At 42.1% G+C, this 18,095-nt stretch overlaps 1 protein-coding gene across 5 annotated transcripts in view; it reads left to right on the plus strand.

Moving 5' to 3' along the window:
- The window catches only part of satb1b (SATB homeobox 1b), a 44,832-nt gene extending 34,006 nt beyond the window's left edge, over nucleotides 1-10,826 (plus strand). For all 5 annotated transcript variants that reach the window (XM_062465372.1, XM_062465373.1, XM_062465369.1 and 2 more), the window contains 3 exons: nucleotides 6,267-6,473; nucleotides 6,618-6,656; nucleotides 8,226-10,826. In XM_062465372.1, the coding sequence (XP_062321356.1) occupies nucleotides 6,267-6,473; nucleotides 6,618-6,656; nucleotides 8,226-8,837 (858 nt within the window). In that variant the 3' untranslated portion in view covers nucleotides 8,838-10,826. The remainder of the gene's footprint in view (nucleotides 1-6,266; nucleotides 6,474-6,617; nucleotides 6,657-8,225) is intronic.
- The last annotated feature ends 7,269 nt before the right edge of the window (nucleotides 10,827-18,095 follow it).

Consider the following 18,095-nt stretch of genomic DNA (forward strand, 5'->3'; position numbering starts at 1 on the left):
ATCTCTCACTGACTTCCCCCTCTCCTCTTGTCCTCCTCCTGCTCTACCCCTACCTCTCACTCTCTACCCCTACCTCTCACTCTCTACCCCTACCTCTCACTCTCTACCCCTACCTTTCACTCTCTACCCCTACCTCTCACTCTCTACCCCTACCTTTCACTCTCTACCCCTACCTCTCACTCTCTACCCCTACCTTTCACTCTCTACCCCTACCTCTCACTCTATACCCCTACCTTTCACTCTCTACCCCTACCTCTCACTCTCTACCCCTACCTCTCACTCTATACCCCTACCTCTCACTCTCTACCCCTACCTTTCACTCTCTACCCCTACCTCTCACTCTCTACCCCTACCTCTCACTCTATACCCCTACCTTTCACTCTCTACCCCTACCTCTCACTCTCTACCCCTACCTCTCACTCTATACCCCTACCTCTCACTCTCTACCCCTACCTCTCACTCTATACCCCTACCTCTCACTCTGTACCCCTACCTCTCACTCTCTACCCCTACCTCTAACTCTGTACCCCTACCTCTCACTCTCTACCCCTACCTCTAACTCTCTACCCCTACCTCTAACTCTCTACCCCTACCTCACTCTCTACCCCTACCTCTCACTCTCTACCCCTACCTCTCACTATCTAACCCTACTTCTCACTCTCTTCCCCTACCTCTCACTCTCTACCTCTCACTCTCTACCCCTACCTCTCACTCTCTAACCCACCTCTACTCCCCTGTCCACAGTCAGAGCCCAGAGTGGCCCTCACCCTCCATGCCCCCACCCACTCTCCAGCTCAGGAGTGAAGTAGATTGCAAGCCCTCTCCCACTGTCTCCTCTCCTCTGACAGACCACACAGGGCTTGTTCTGAGGCCCATTCTCGCTAATCTGATCAGGCAGGCAAATACGCCGGGAAAAGCGCTTTAATGATCCCCCTAATTACCTCAAGTCAATACCAACTGTATTATTAGACTCAGGGAAAATATTCCATTAGGGTGCCCCCCGTGGGAGTCCCCCGCGCGCGCCGATGTCACGCGCCGCGCGCCCCCCACGCTTGTAATGAATTTTATTTACACACGCAGGAATGCACAAGGTCGCACCTGCAGCCCGGAGCCGCTCGACTCGGCCCGCCTAATCAGATCTGTCATAATTACCATTCTGCATGCTTCTGACACACGCCGGGAAATATTTCAATTTGACTATAGCCACTAGCTCCGGCAGATGCAGTGTGTGTTGAATCGAGAGTGTGTGTGTGTGTGTGTGTGCGTGTGCGTGTGCGGTGTAAGAGTGAGGGACTGTATGGGGGACATTAGGACCCGTTGAAGTGCTCAGGCTGGTGCTTACTAGTACTCTCTACCTCTCTCTCTCTCTTTCTCTCTCATACACACTCCCTGGTACTAAGATTTTGTTTACCAGTCTTTGTTGATGCTATTTGGTTATTTGTTGACCTCTTTGAGCATCCTCTTGCAGTGCCATAACTCAGGTTGAAAACCCTTATTTTAATCATCTCATATTTTCAGAAAGTTATAATTTCTTCATAATTTAATTTCTCTGTCATCATGAATCATATACTTTCGCCCCCTTAACATTTTCCACTAAAGTTGGAATGTAATGTAGGAAACATTGGCCCAAGGTTTACTTTCAGGTAAAGCAGACCATTCAATTAAGAATACAGATTTAGCTGACACGCACAATTAGCAGGTTCTCTGTTATTTCAATCCATAATTTAATAAGACCAGTTGTGATTTATCAGCTTAATTCTGCTCTGATATTAGCAATTAAACCTCAGCTTTGAATTAAAACTCAATTAAGCTTTTATAATTGATGGAATCCGAAACGCACTTCTCGAAGGAGCTGGATGTGCTTCTAATTCTTGTGCTATTAGCTGTTTGTTGTTTATCTGCATACTTTCTCAACCTCTCCATTCACCCCCCCCCCCTCTTGTTGTTGATCTATGTTGTATTTACCATCCTAACTGCTATTGTTTCATGCCTAAACCACTGTATATACACAATCTATAGAAGTGTAAGTGTTAAAGAGTATTGTAGCTATGCCGTGACTAGCATTGCAGGCTTTTAATATATGTAATACATCATCAACAATGTTACCCTAATAGTTACATTTAGGTAAAGGATAACTGAATCAAAATTATTTGGGATTATACAAAGTATTTTTAATATTCTCTACACCCAAGTATCTATGGGTTTCAGAACACTCATGGACAATTTCACGATTTGAGCAACTGTGACATATTGTAACACCGAATTGGTTACCATTGTAATGGGAGTAATTGCTGACAAAGAGCCCCATTTCCTGAATAATCATGCCTCGCCCTGCAAGCATGTGCATATGAGCAGCCAGTCTGTTATCTTTGTCAGCTGGGTTATTGTGACTGGTGAGGTCACAGCCTTTAACTCCGTCAACACTGACATCATAGGTTTCCCAGCTGAGGACCTTGATATCATTCCATTCCCACTTCAGTTCTGAAATGCCTTCCCAAGTCCCACTTGGAAAGCAGAGAAGCAGGTTGCCTTGTTCCTTTCAAATGAGCAGCAATCTTCTGCTGACCATGACTACAGAAGAGATCTGATAACCAATCAAGCAGCTGTCTCCAAACTTAATGGTAGGCAATTGGGCACTTTTTAGAACATCTAATGATGCTTCTTAAATGGTGATAAATGTTGCAGAGTTCATGTAGACAATATCATTGCATAGTGTGTCTAATATCTAATATAATAACCCAATTTAAGATGCCTTGCCCTCTATTTAAACTTCAGGTCACTACTGTATGTGAGCATTTAGGCCAGGCTGTCTGACCCAAGTCCTCATATGAGAGGGTTAATATATAAAGAGAAAAAATACATAGAATAAATAAATGAAATGAATAAATAAATAAGCATTGACTACATGTAACTGAATCTTAAGTTTACCCTCAGGGATGATTAGGAGTTCAAATAAGAGGGTTGACCCATTTCCCCATTCTCCCTCTTCACTCTCCATGCCAAAACCATGACCTTGAATGGGTCTTTCAAGCTACCCTATTTATATGACAAATTCCTGCTTTGAAAACAGGGTACATTTTCGAGCAGTCAATCTTTGCTTATCATAGCGGGAGATTCACATATGCCTGGACGTCTACCCAAAGCAAGCATGTTGTAAGTCGCTCCCCCAGTCAGCAGATGGACGTGGTCGTCACGGCGTACCATATTTACGACCCATCACACGTCATTTGCAGGGCACGCACCCGTGCATGCTCACTCGGGAGGAGAAGCAGGTTTGAACATACCATGTTATCGGCTGCGTTTATCTGCATAGCATTGTCTGCCGGCTTTGGCCTGCTGCCAGGTCTATGGAGGGAAAGACAATAATGCTTTGTCACTCCCCTGCTTGTCTTTCTCCCATTCGGACATGAGAGATGTTTGTCTGGCTGATGAACTTCTAGTAAGCCACAACATTCCCAATGTTTTCCTCAAAACTTTTTTTTGTCGGTGTGTGTCTCGGACAAGGTTAAATCTGTGACATCTAAAACACACACAGTACCTTTTGTTTCGTGGTAGAACATTGCATGATTTTATCATGCTATAATCCTGTCTCGGGGAGGGGAGAGAAAAAAAAAGCGAATTGATGGACATCTGTCGGCTTGTTTGGTGCGGTGAGTGAGGTCAGGCTGATGGGGTCTGATGATAACCAGTAAATGAGATTACAGTAAGGTGTTGGCCATGCCGTGTGACAGAGAAGGCCGAGCTGGCCTCTATCTCTCTCTCGCTCTGGCTCTCTCACTCTCCCCCTCCTCCCCTCTCTCTATCTCTCTCTGGCTCTCTCACTCGCTCCCTCTCTCGTTCCCATGCAGGGTTTTCACAGCAGAGCCACTTGTTTATTAATGCAGTAATGTGTCTCCATTTTGGGGTGGGGGAGGGGGGTGAATACCATGCTGTTCTCTGACAGACCAGGCCTATGCTCTCATTGGCAGCTTGTGACTGCTGCACACACACACACACACTCGCTCACACACACTCACGCTCACACAAGCACACGCATACGGTGTGCCGCTGCATAGTTGGGTAAATCTCGCGCATGAATTCAGCCATTGTGTCAGGAGTGAAATATTTTTATCAGAACGCCTGCTTGCTATTTATACCGTGGCCACACAATGGGAGCTCTACAAGGCTGCATGAGGACCGCTGAAGACTTTATTACCTTATAATTCTGCACCTTTTGACCCCAAGGCATGTACATCTGCGCTGAAGGTTCGATCAATGTCGTATTGAAATGGAAAGGCTAGGTGACTCTCCTCTACTGTCCTTTACACAAAATAAGTTCACACAAAAAAATAAAGTTGCTTAATAACAATACAACTTCAGACTTTTAAAGCACCATGGAAAATGCAAACTATGTACAGGGACAGAGAGGGTGTTTTCAGCTTCAGTTTTGGGCAGTGTTTTTTCCAAAAATTAACTTAACTAATTAAAAGTAACTTAAAATATAATTTATATTATAGAGATTTTTCTTTTTTTTTCACTTTTTTGTTGAGCAATCTGAACCTGGAAAATGCATTGCTCTTTGCGTAGCATTTTTTTTTTGTCATTTTTCTCTTTGAGGACTTCCCAGCATTAGGATGGAGTTCACATTGAGCTTTTGTTTGATTGGCTCTAGTACTTTGGGTTTAATCCTGTTGGTTTGGGGAGTATTTGAGTTGGATTACTGTGCGGCAGTGCCGTGGTAGCGTGTTACTTAGGCTTTGAGTAGAGACTTGGAGGCATGTGGGTGAGGAGGAGGAAAGGCAGGAGGGAGAGGCTATTCCTCACTGGCGAATCGGCTGAAACCACAGACACCAGAATCGGAGCGCTGCCGTCCAAATCCTCCTGCATGCAAATTAAAAACGCAACAATAAACGTGGCAAAGGAACAAGGTGGGCAGGCAGTCTTTATGACCCTCTCTCTCCCTCTTTCTCACTCACTCACTCTCTTCCCCCCCCCCTCTCTCTCTCTCTCTCTCTCTCTCTCTCTCTCTCTCTCTCTCTCTCTCTCTCCCCTCTCATCCAGCTTTCTCTACAAACCCTCCTGGGTTTGATGTGGCTTAGGGGAGGAGTTGGAACAGGGGACAACAGAAATGCTGAGTTATCTCTTGCATGCAGTGTGGCAGCATGGCTCTGCCCTGTGTGTGTGTGTGCGTGCGTGTGGAACACTGCGTTGTAATCCTGTGGAAATGAAAGGTGCTGCCGCACACTGGCCGGGAGATTACAACACCACCCTGTCACCCTGCCAAGACAGGCTACCAGCTGAACAACACGCGCGCGCGTGCGCGCACACATGCACACATACACACAGTCTGATAACTCTACTGTCCTCCACCCATTATGTCTGTCCCTCTAATCTCCAATCTACTTTCCAAATGCATAGGTTCCTATTAGTTTTTGTGTCCACATTGACATACGCAATGGTAATGGATGGCAGTTAATTACATTCAGTACTGAGGAGGATGTGAGATTGAAAGAAAATGTCTAGCAGTGATTTAGGAGGCCTTGACTTTTAACACTTTTCCTGGGATTGTGACTGCAACTAAAGTTTCAGTTCACATGACATATAAAAATGCATACATTTAAATATACCTAAACTAAAACAAAGGCAAATTATTCACTGCCTAATCCAATCATGTCTAGCCTGAAGAATAACCATTTATTATCCCATGTGAATTAATTCATTTTTGGTGGTAAGAGCAGGGGTGGTCTGGCTTCACAGTGACAGACTCACCCCTTTATGCTGTTTCTCTACAAATTGCTCACATAGCTCTTGATGTGTGAGTCCCAGAAAATCTTCATCCATCGGAAAACTACTGTACGAGTCTGTCTTGTACTCGGTACATGTCAGCTGCACAAATAGAAACCACCTGTAGCGGAACTAAGAAGCAAGTACAGTGGGTATCGTTTTGTAAGCCGACAACCTCATCTCTCATGGCCCTCTGCTGGAGTGTGTTAAGCATGGAAGATAAATGTTATTTATTTATTTAATCCGCCTCCTGTGACAGAGCTGTGTGCTCGAATCCAGTTCAGTTGTACTCGTGACTTTCCATATTGCCAATATTTGTTTATGAAACTTGCCCAAAATGTTACCAGCAAAAGTTTGCTGTACAATCACATTTCTGTTGTCCTTTTGTTAGATTATGTAGCATAATCTTAAAACCCATATTCATACTGCAGGGTCAACCAAAACACAGTCAATGACCCGTCAATGTCTCATCATTGTTGTGCCTTGTGTGATGCCCTCCGCAGGGGTGGCTATGTGAGCTGCTTCGATGGAAGGAGGACCCCTCTCCAGAAAACCGCACACTGTGGGAGAACTTGTCCATGATCCGCCGCTTCCTGAGTCTGGCCCAGGCCGAGCGGGACGCCATCTACGAGCAGGAGAGCAGCGCAGGACAGCAGCACCACACAGACAGGCCCCCCCACATGATGCATGTGTCCACCGACCCCATGCAGGTGAGGCAGACCCCACACACAGGCTGAGCTGTGCAGTGTGCTCTCTCTCTCACACACACACATACATACGCGGGGCTGTAAACACCCAGACACAGTGTGTTCACCCTCACACGCGAATACCAACTCTGATATGTGTGCCCACAGACCCCAACTCTGATGTATATGTCTACAGACCCACTGCAGGTGAGGAGAAAAAGTTCCTTTACACACTAAAGCACAAAACAACTCAATATTCCTTGATATATTTATTTTATTTATTTATTCATTTTTCCATGTTACACAAAACCCAGTTATTATTCATTCTAATTAACCTGTTTGTTACTTTTTTGTGTTTGTAACCTTAACCTAAATTATATGTTTCAGATGAGTGTTAGAATGTTAGAGTATCAGAATAGATCATGCTTCTACTTTTAATGAAAACCTTTTCAAAGTCAAGTTAGCTTCAGCTAATCTAATAGGTTTCCTTTTTAAAAGGACATTAGCAAATGAGTGCAAAATTTCTAAGGCTCACACCCTATAAAATAGTGTGTTGTTGATCAGCACAAAAAAACACATTTGAAATAATGATTTTTCCACCTTCCGATAAAGGTTAAAAAACACTGGAGTTGTTTGATAGGAATATGAATAAATAGCTATTTAGTCTTAATGGTGCTGAAACAAACCTGATCATGCATAATGTTGGTCCTTTTTTCCATTTGTAATAATAAATAAACAATATCACACATTTTCACTTAATCTATGAAACCATATTAGTTAACTCCAATTAAAATACTTTTCAAATAGATTTCACACACAGTGAAGTACAGAACAATATATGAGCTTGCATTGGATAACCTGCCCTTAATATAGCTCCTAGTATACTTTTATTACTGTAAATGAGATATTTGAGAACAGCTGTGCAGCTGCCTGATAAGCTATCTGTAAAGTGCTGTGTTTTCTAAACTTCATTATGAAACACCCAATTCGAGTGGCTCTGACTCTAAAAAAATACACAGTTTTGTACGGTCAATAGGGACCACGAGTTGCCCACTCAACCTCTCTCTCCAACCAAACAATGAGACATTCTAGGAGTAATGTGTCATGTGTTTACTCTAACGGATACAGCCTGCAAAGCAGAGCCATCGATAGCATTCTCACAGCTTTGCAATCGACAGACATCTCAACGTGAATTGTACACACACAGTTTGTTTATCTCTGTCTGCAATAGCATTTGAATAGAGTCTGATAAGCTTTTGAGACTACCATATACAGTTTCCCTGTGAACTGTGTGTGTGTGTGTGTGTGTGTGTGTGTGTGTGTGTGTGTGTGTGTGTGTGTGTGTGTGTGTGTGTGTGTGTGTGTGTGTGTGTGTGTGTGTGTGTGTGTGTGTGTGTGTGTGTGTGTGTGTGTGTGTGTGTGTGTGTGTGTGTGTGTGAATGAGCAATTGTTTGTAATGTGTTCATGTTCATTAGTTTGAGTATTGTATGTGTGTATCTTCAAGAGTTGGTGGCTCTCACCCTCTTACAATAAGACACAATCTAAACACGCACAAAAAAAGTTTTTTCAGGAGAACTGATTACATTCAGTGAGATATCACTTGGAAATTCCTTTAGCTAAGCAACCGTTCTATACACAGAGGGGTCATTTTTTTCCACGCAACTCAATTGATTTCGTATGAAAGGGCTCACTGAGCTGCCGATAAGTGTTTGCTGATCACACCCCCGTCTCCCCCACCCCCCTTCTTGTCTCCTCCTCATCCCCACCCTGCTGCAGTCCCAGCCTCATCAGCCCCCCCAGCCTCATCAGCACCACCAGCCCCCCATGTCTCTCCAGCATCCCTCCCAGCCTCTGCTGTCCCAGCAGCCCATGCAACAGCAGCCTCAACAGCATGCGCCCATGGGCCCCCGGCTGCCCCCTCGCCAGCCCTCCACAGCCTCCCCGGCGGAGACCGAGGACGAGGGCAGCCGCGGAGGGGCCCATGCCAAGGCTCGCACGGGCGGAGGAAAAATCTCCCTAGAGGCCCTGGGCATCCTCCAGAGCTTCATCCAGGACGTGGGCCTGTATCCGGACGAGGAGGCCATTCACACTTTGTCGGCCCAGCTGGACCTGCCCAAGCTCACCATCATCAAGTTCTTCCAGAACCAGCGCTTTTATGTCAACCATCCGGCAAAGCCGCCCAAGGAGCCCAGCAACGCCACGAACAGCAGCACCAGCAGCAGCCCAGCCTTCGAGGAAGAGCTGTCGGACTTCAGGGATGGTGGGGAGCTGCTGAAGGAGCTTGAGGAGAGCACTCAGACCAACAACACCATCTTCTCCATCAAGATGGAGGAACAGCTGGCACATGCTGAAGCCCAAGCACAATCAGAGCATGAGGCCAAGGTGTAAAGCAGGCTCCCAAACAGGGTCTGCTCTCGGAGAATGGTGATCTCATACAGCCACAGACTGTGAGCTATGCTGAACAATGGCGCTCCAGAAAAGTAGTGTATTTATCAGAGTCCAGACTGAATGCATACGAGTAGTGTTTATCAATTGCAGACTGACAGGCCAAGCAACATGTTCTCACACTGGAAAGCCCATTTTCACAGACTCAGTAATACGAGAAGTTTAACTTCTTTATTTTGTACTTGTATTATTCACTGTAAAGACTGATGCACCATTTAAATACCTGCACAAAAAAAAATATTCTAAATACATTGCCGTGGATATTTGCTGACTGCACTTGATGTCTGTTGTTTTACACTGATCTTCTTTCATTTTGAGCTACTGATTAAATTAAAAATCCCCCCCCACCCCCACCCCCCGCCCCCCGGAGTTTGATAGGACTCCGATAGGTGTTTACGTATGTGATGTTAACTGATTTTCGAAATGCATATGAAACTGAGGACCAAGTGGATGACAAGGCCTTAATGACGAGGTACAAAGCCTGGAGCCTTCTGGCATGTTAGCTATTATTTAAAAAAATATATATATAAAATAAAAAAAATACATGATTACGGATCATTCAGACTGTGGAATGCAATCCAGGAGCATTACTGAAAATGGCTCAATCTTTACATATTATTTGTTAAGGAATAAATATAAATATATATAATAAGACATATATTTACTGTAAAAAGAAATACAGTCTTAAAGAAACTATGCCAACAAATGCCTTGTACTATATGGCACTGCCAATGTTAGATTATTTTGTGAAACCTTTTTCACTGTAACTTTATGATACGCCACACAGTTAAAAATGTGAATCACAACCTCTGTTTTATTTGTTGTCCTACATTATTTATTTGCACTCCATGCAGTGTTTTTGATGTAATTACTTTTTTGGAAAGTTTGTTATATACAGTAGCGCTTTTTAATTTCACTGATACTTTTCTATTTATAAATGTAATTTTGATGGGCAGTAAAAAACAAAGTGTCTTAACGTTTTAAATGGAAAATGTGCTTTAAAGGTTGCCTATAAAACGTGCTGTATGTCAAGCAACTCATGCTACAAGCTTCACACTTAATGTTGTATGCAATTTTTACTATCATGCAAATAAGCTTAGGTAAATGACTAATCTATAGAACACATTAGAGAGAAAAACATATGCAATTTGTGTGAATATCGATGTCTGCGATGTGTCTTCCTTTGGTTAACAATCCAATTCAGATGCTATTCCTGTATAAATATTCTGTATAAAAAGTATTTCTTTTTTATGAGTTTATTTCAATGAGAACACCAGTTATTTTGTTACGACTGACTGTTTTATAAGTGTTTCTCGGTTTCTTTATGCAGAACATGTTCTAACTAGGAGTGGGTATTGATTGTTAATGACACAATTAAACTGTTTGTATTGTACCAGAGAATCTCTGCATTAATTTGACCTGCCACTATACCTGAGTTAGGTTATGTTTTACATATATTTAAATAATAAAACATAGTTCCAAAAATCACCAGTAATCAGATAATTAGTTAATTATTTGTCTACAAAACTATTGTAATTGTAATATTTGTAAATTTCACATTTTTGAATTTTAAGATGTAACAAATTCAACTTTGCTGCAGAAGCACAAAACTCAAATCTCTTTGAATTTGATTTTTTTCTGTCAAGACTGCTGTATTTGGGCTTTCCTCTTATGCATTTTATTTTTCATTGCAGTGTGTCTGAAACACTTCAATGATTTTAAATATATCTAGGTGTGTTAACACCTGAATCATAAAGCCCTCTACAGGGAGGTAACGTGTTAGAACAGCACAGGTGTCCTAACTTCACCTGAACCTCAGGTGAAGTCAGATGTCTGCTCCATGAGGAAACACCTGTACCCTGTTCACACCCTTGAATATGTGCCAGCCAGTCTGTTTTGCTCTTTTGCCCAAATAAAAGTCAGTGTGTAAAATCTTGTGTCCAAAGGGAAGAGCGTAGTTGGAAGAACTATGGTAGTGTCCATACTCTGGCATGAAGTTAGTAATTGAATGCAATTCCTCATTGGGTTTAATATAGTGTCGAATAATGAAAGGCATGCTTTTCATGTATTTGACTATATCATCTTCCAACATATCACATCCATTTGTTAAGACAGTGTGAATAAACTGTGAACAGGTCTCTATCAACACAGCAACCCATGCATGCATGCATTCAGCCTGATGGTGGTGATTTATCGGCCAATATCATAGTAAGGTTTCTGCAATGTTCACCTCCAGTAAAATAGGGATGTTATTGTCAGGTTGCTGCAATGTAACGGAAGGTCTGCCTCATGCAAGAGAGCCCTATATGCCTACCTAACAGCACTTGGGACAGTGCAGTAAATCAAACAGAAAATGCAGCATAAAGTCTAATAAACTTATTCTAATGATAGTGATCTCAGTGATTTACACTGGGTGACCCAGTGTACATCAAGTTCCCCTCCTACCGAGCCTTTTGGCAAAGCCAAACACTTTGAAGCATTTTTTTTACCCCTCCCTAAAGTGTAAGAGGAAGCAGAAGGTTAGGGTGTGGGAATTAATAACATTAATCGCAGAGCTGCTCTCTCCTCTGCTCTCCTGCCCTTTGCCTTCCAAAAGACGAGATTAAACAAGGACTGGCTCGAGGGGGTTGGAGCATCTTTCTGAACACATTAATTTGAGCATCACACTCATATGAATATGCATGGTATTACGTGGAAAAAGTAGCACAAGTTTTTATATTATCATAGTTAATGTTATGATCACATAAAAAAAGGATGTATGCTGCAAACGTAATTCCAGGGTTTTCACACATATTCGGACGATTTCAAGAGAACCTATGGTGCATTGTTCAGACAGACACCCTTCCTTGAACCTTTATCACCCTCAAAGCAATTTTTGTTGAAAAATAATTATTTAAAAAATCATGTCTCCACATCGTGGAGGCTATTAGCCTCTGTGTTGCTGTAGAAGTTCATGTTGGCTGAACATGATAATGTTCTGGGCTGATTAGGTGTGAAGGAAATTAATGACCTCACATTCAACTGTGTGCTCTCATGAACTTTGCATGATCTCAAGATGCACAGATTGCCAGTGCTCTAACATGTCTTCATGCTTGTATGGTGTCCTGTGCTGTAGTGTGGGCAGTGTAGTGTATCTCTAAATCACAATGGACATAAGTTGGTACAGGAACCCTTCACACACTTCTTAACATGACATGAACATGAACATCCTTCAAACTGTTTCATTGACCACAGAATCAAATCAAAATCTCAACCGGTATATGTCCCATCTACAGTAATTATCATTAGTCACTTACTGTCCTTGGACAACATACTGTAGAAATGTTGCCTGGCAACTGCAGTATACAAATATGAGGAAGTCCCTTCAACTAACAACGTCTATAGGTTTCATGCAGGGGTGTCGTGGTGACTGACAGAGTGGATATACTCTGATACAGGAAGAGAGAATTCCACCGTATGTACTGTATACCCAGGGAGGTAGACAATTATGGTGAACAACAACATCATCCCTATTTACAGAGTCTATGCCCTCTTGTTCATTTCTGGGAATTTAGCTCAAGTGGCCTCTTGTTATTTGAAGTACCATTTCCCTTTCTAAACCTGTCTACCTACTTCCATTTTAAAGCAATAACTCATCGATGAACAACACCACTTATGTGCAACCACTTGTTTCAATGGGTCTACTTATGCACTGACCAAAACAGACACAATACACAAAGTCATAGTATGATTCTAAGCCATTGGTTCTATTCTGAACATGAGTGAGTCCAACCACTTATCACATTAATTGCAGAAAATGTATTCAAAGTTTTGGTTGTTTTATAAACTATAATAGAGATCCGTACCTTTCCTAATATATACCATTACTGACTTCAGCAATATGGATACAGATTTGTTTTTAAATCAAGTTACAAACATCTTGTTCAAAAATCTAAAGGACTAAAGCAACTACTGTATTGTGGTTTTACTGATAATCTTGGATAACCCCTAATAGTTGTGACACACTTCAGCTATAGTAACTTTAAGTTAAGTGTGCATTTGTGTGTGTGTGTGTTTGTGTGTACGTGTACGTTTGTTACAGGACTGTTTGTCTGTCTGTGTGTGTGTCCATGTGCTTGTCGGAGCAAAGACATTGAAATAATGATCCATCAACAAGCAAGGTCAAGTTATCTACCCTACAGAGACTCCTGGCCTCCCATCCCCAGAAACCAGCCATCCACACAGCAGGGAATGTGTGTGGAGCGAGGCAGGGTGTGGTACTTTATTCCGATATTCCTCTCCCCTTGTCATTACGGTACAGTGACAGATGGGAAATGGCAGAATGCACGAGTATTCTGAGAACGTGACCATGGTTTCAAACAGAGTTCCTGTAAACATCCAGCTTTCAAGTGCCTTTAGCACCAACTTGACATATTTTTAACCTTCTAATAGCATTAGATAAAATCTACATGCTGTACAGTAGGTATATTATTTAGGCGTAAATCTAGAAACATAATTTTCAGGAACAAGGTGACCATCATTTCTAGTTATAGATGCACATGCCTTTTCTGTCCTCACATAGGTATCTTGCCAAAACGATCGTCAAGACAGCATTCTTCATTGTGGTACAGTAAACACACTCAAACGAAAAAGGCGAGAGAAGTTGTTAAATACCTTTAACAGCTGTGCAGGGGGATGAATAACTCATTAACTCAGTGCATTTTAAGTCATCAAATCCCAAACCTTACTCACCAACTCATTTGAAAAGGGGACAGGAGTAAGGTGCTAATTAACGTGATAAAGAGAACAAATATGATGGTAGCACAGGCTCCTTTTCTGTATTACGAGGCTGGGGGGGGGGCTACTGTTACATCTGTATTCTCAAACACTAAAACACTAAGGGTAGGTGTTATTTGCATGTTTTATTAAGCTCTCTTGAACTGCAACTTCACAAATATTTTCCAATTAGAAATAAAGACGTTTTACTAGTGGAAGATTTGCATTATAAAAGAAATCCTGAGTTAAGGTGTAGCCCTCTTCAATACCCAATATGAGTTCATACTTTTATTCTGAAGTTGAGATGGATATCGATCCTCGCCTCAGATTTACAAAACATGGTTTTGTTACATGGAAGCAGAGTGGACCCAAATGCAGGAGAAACACTGCAAAAGAAGGGGGGCAGGGGTGGTGGACAGGTAGGGCAGGTAGGAGGGGAGGTAAGAAAGGAAGGAAGGGCACGCAGGTCAGGTAGGCAGGCTAGCAGACTGGCAGACAGGTCGAAGAGGACAGGTAGGTTGGTAGGCAGGCAGGAACTGGGGAGTGAGTGGATTTATTAAGACAATCAGATTTACTGTTTAGTTGATGAGTTGATTGAAGTCAGGTGGTCTGATTGCAGACTAGGAGCAGGTGTAGGTGGAGTAGATTAGTTTTTTAGTTTTGCTACAGTTTATTTGTTGAAGTAAAATAAATCATGACCCCAAACCCACAATCCTAATATCTAACTTCATCCCATAAGTGTAATGCTTGACTGTCACAGGAATGCACACATTGGGATTGTTTGTTGAGGTTTTTATAAGTGACTGGCAGCAGATCCCCTTATGGACACTAAGGGTAGTGTAGCTAAGCATCCGAGTCATGCTATATTGAAACTTTATTTAGTAGACAATGGCTTGTAACTGATCTGTTGCAATAATAGAGTTTAAAATAAGAAGGGAGAACGTATACTTTATGAGTATGGCTATATTTGTGTATTTCTAATTTCTCTAATAATGAAGCACTCAAGGTCAATACTTTCAATACTGTTTTACGTGTTCAGTCATTTTCACTAATCAAGGTGGTATTTTTTTGAGAAACTCCATATTCTGGCAAATGACATAAAACCACTTAAATAAAATGTGCTTCACCCACTGGATATATCTAATATTATGGGTCTGACATCAACACACATTTTCGCAGCATTGAATCCCTTAACCCGATTCCAATAAAGCCAAAAACAGGCCTTTGTGCCTCTGCATTTCCTACCATTGATCCCACTGAGAACATTTTCATTCTCCCAGGGAGCAGAGCCTGCCTTCGTCTTTCAATTACCTTGAGTCAAAGTGAATGAATTCCTAAAATAATAACATTACACTGAGTGTTTCACCATCTCTCAGAGCACCACAATGGAGCAACTTTTCTGTCACCACTGAGAAAACACAGCCTAATGTATCATGTAGCTACTACAGTTGACTTTAGAAAGACAGCGTTGCTTGAACACAGCACTAACTACAGCCATAATGAATGTACAAGTTGAACAGGGCCCTCTTGGTCAAGTGGATTTGTATTTCATCATTCAGATTTGAAATCCTATATGTGTTTAATTTATGGGCTCTGGGTGCTTAATTGTCTTGAGTGGGCCCCTCCAGACTAAATATATTCAGCATATAATCATAAATTTACAACTTTCCATCTTGGGCCATGCTGCCTACAGAAGCTTCGCAGGAGCATACGGGCAATGGGGACGATGAGAAAGTGTGTGTGAATGTTAATTGTGCTTGCAGCTACATAGCCACCAAATACAGTGGCACACTGGTGTTCCCTGAGGTATAAAAATTTAAAATGAACTAAGTAGAAAAGAAAGTTGCCGTAAATGGGGGGAACATGACGATGGCGTATCCAAATGAAGAGAGAGAGAGAGATGCGAGCTGCCACAATTCCCCAAAGATGGTTTATTATTCCGTGCTAAAATGAAGCGGGTGCAAGGAGTGGTAGTCAGCGATGCGTCAGAGTTGCTCTTTGAAGACATTAAAAAGCTGAACACACAACAAAGACCAGATGTTCCAACATGCCTTATTTATGCACCCATCAGCCAGCTTCCTATGTCCACAAAACACCAGCATATTTTTACCTTTTAAACCCACACATAGCATATTCTGCAAAAGTGGCACTTTTTAGTAATTTTGTGCAAGTGTCAAATAAAATCAGGAGATAAGTACAGTTTGCACACATTACCAGCCAAGGTAACTTGAGGTGTAGTAGAATTGTAATGGTATGAAATAGTGCTCCACTATTAGTGTAAATATGGCAGTTGAACAACGTAATTCAGAAAATAGAACTGTGGTAAGACAGTTGCACATTTCAGTTGCATATAACAGCTGCTGTTGTCACCCCTTGACCCACATCTACTGTACTGGGGGTCTTTGCTATACTATGTATATGTGCATGCGTACTTTTCTGTATGTAAACCAAAAAAACACACATACAGACACCACAGACATAGAAATACATCATTTGATAATCTTCCATTGTATTCTATATGACACACTGACAAAAATCAAGCACAGTATTGTTCAAAATATGAAACGATTTAAAAGCAATTGCTTGCATGACTGAAAAGAATCACCTGTTAATATTGTTTTTATGCTCCTCATATTTACACTCATATATACAGTATATATATAAAAATACAAATGTAGGAAATGCAAAAGAGACATGAGAAAGAGAGCCTTAAACAGAAATCTGTTTTGGTTCAATTAAAACAGGAGATCTCTCTTCCAGCATGGGAGGGGATGCTGGAAACAAAGAATGCTAAATTGATGGCACCACAATAAAAACTATTAGCTGGGGAGTCGACAGATGCTGATGTGCCGGTCTCCTTTCCAGGGATTATTATTTATTTACACTTCTCAATCACAGCCTCCCAGATGCCACCCTGGACCATGGTGTGGTATGTACTCAGAGAGGAGGGGCGTAGAGAGGAGAAATGTGGGTAATAGACTCAGGTGATGAGAGAGGGTTTCTCCCACCATCAGAGGGTCAAGGGGTAAAACGTGGGTAAGACAGAAGCATTATATATTTTTTTAAAGCACTGGCACTGCGCCAGACACAAAACAACATCTGAAATACCTGACAGATATCTTTCTGAAGCATCCTCTGGAAGATTCTTAATCGTCAATTTTCTAATAGGCTTGTGCACATCTGTCACTTAGATGCAAATTGCTTCATTTAAAGACAAGAATTTTGTGCACGAAATGTATCCAATCTTACATAAATACAAAACCAGGAGTGCAGACACGTGACTCAATTTGATTCAACATCTTAAGACAATGCATATTAATCCATACGACTATTGGGTCGGGATGAAATTGCGAAAACGTTCCCACCAGCGAATGAAACTCCTCCGTTTTTAATGGGACCTTTCCTTTAAATCTTTCCTCCCCCTGTCTCCTCCGTCCTCCCTCCTTTCCCCCCTTCTCTCCTGCTGTCCTGCTCCCACATCAGTGGCTGTGGCACTGATTTGGACTTGTCAGTAACGATGGAGGGCTTTTCCTCACATGTCTATCCTTACTGTGTGCCTGTCAGGCCTCTTCTCTGGCCTGAGTGTGTTTGAAGCGTGCTCACCCACCATGCTCAGTATGCACACGACCTCCCCTGAAAAACATCTTTATTCAGCTTCTTCACTAATGTCTGCGGCACAGGCATCAACATGCTTTGTGCGAAATGAATTACTGCTAATTAAAAATCAACAGAAATGAGCATGCAACACTCTGTGCCCCATTAATATTTTAACCAGCAGCAGCAGTAATTAAAGCCGTGCTAATTTTTTCCCTCTCTCGCTCAGCATCCACAAACCAGTCAATAAATTACATCAAAAAGTACAGGTGTGTTTCCCTGTCAGAGCAGTAATATCATGATAAATCGGCATCATCCCTCATAGTTAGCGCTCCCCCTACTACCACACTCAGCGCCAACTCACTACTTGCTGTAGTCTTTGCCAGTGTAAATGGGAGGAGGTCTCTTGTTTGGGTGCAACGCGCAGGTGTCTCTGTGCTCTTCATTTTCAGGTAGTAAATGGATGCAAAGAGCACAATTAATGGGGATGTACATTTTCCCTTCGTCTGTGTGTTTTTAAAAGACGATCTGAAAGAGGAATCTGATGCTTCTTTCACAGTCTTCCCCTAAGGCAGGAAAGCATGCCATCACTCAATGGTAACACTCATGTATCTTATCAGGCAGCTTATCTCATCCACATATTCAGTTGACTTGGTGACTTCTACACTTCTGTCATGTAAGTCGGTCTCGTCTATGTGGGTACTACACCAACACAGCTTAACCCTTGTGTGGTGTGCATATTTGTGTTACTCGTCCAATGTTCCCCAGTCTGACACTTTTTGTAAACCAATCATCAGTTTGAACCTGGCCTACAAAAGAGAAAGAGTGCGATAAAAGCAGGAGACATTCCGA

The sequence above is a fragment of the Osmerus eperlanus genome, chromosome 7 (genome assembly GCF_963692335.1).
Source record: "Osmerus eperlanus chromosome 7, fOsmEpe2.1, whole genome shotgun sequence".
Lineage (NCBI taxonomy): Eukaryota > Metazoa > Chordata > Actinopteri > Osmeriformes > Osmeridae > Osmerus > Osmerus eperlanus.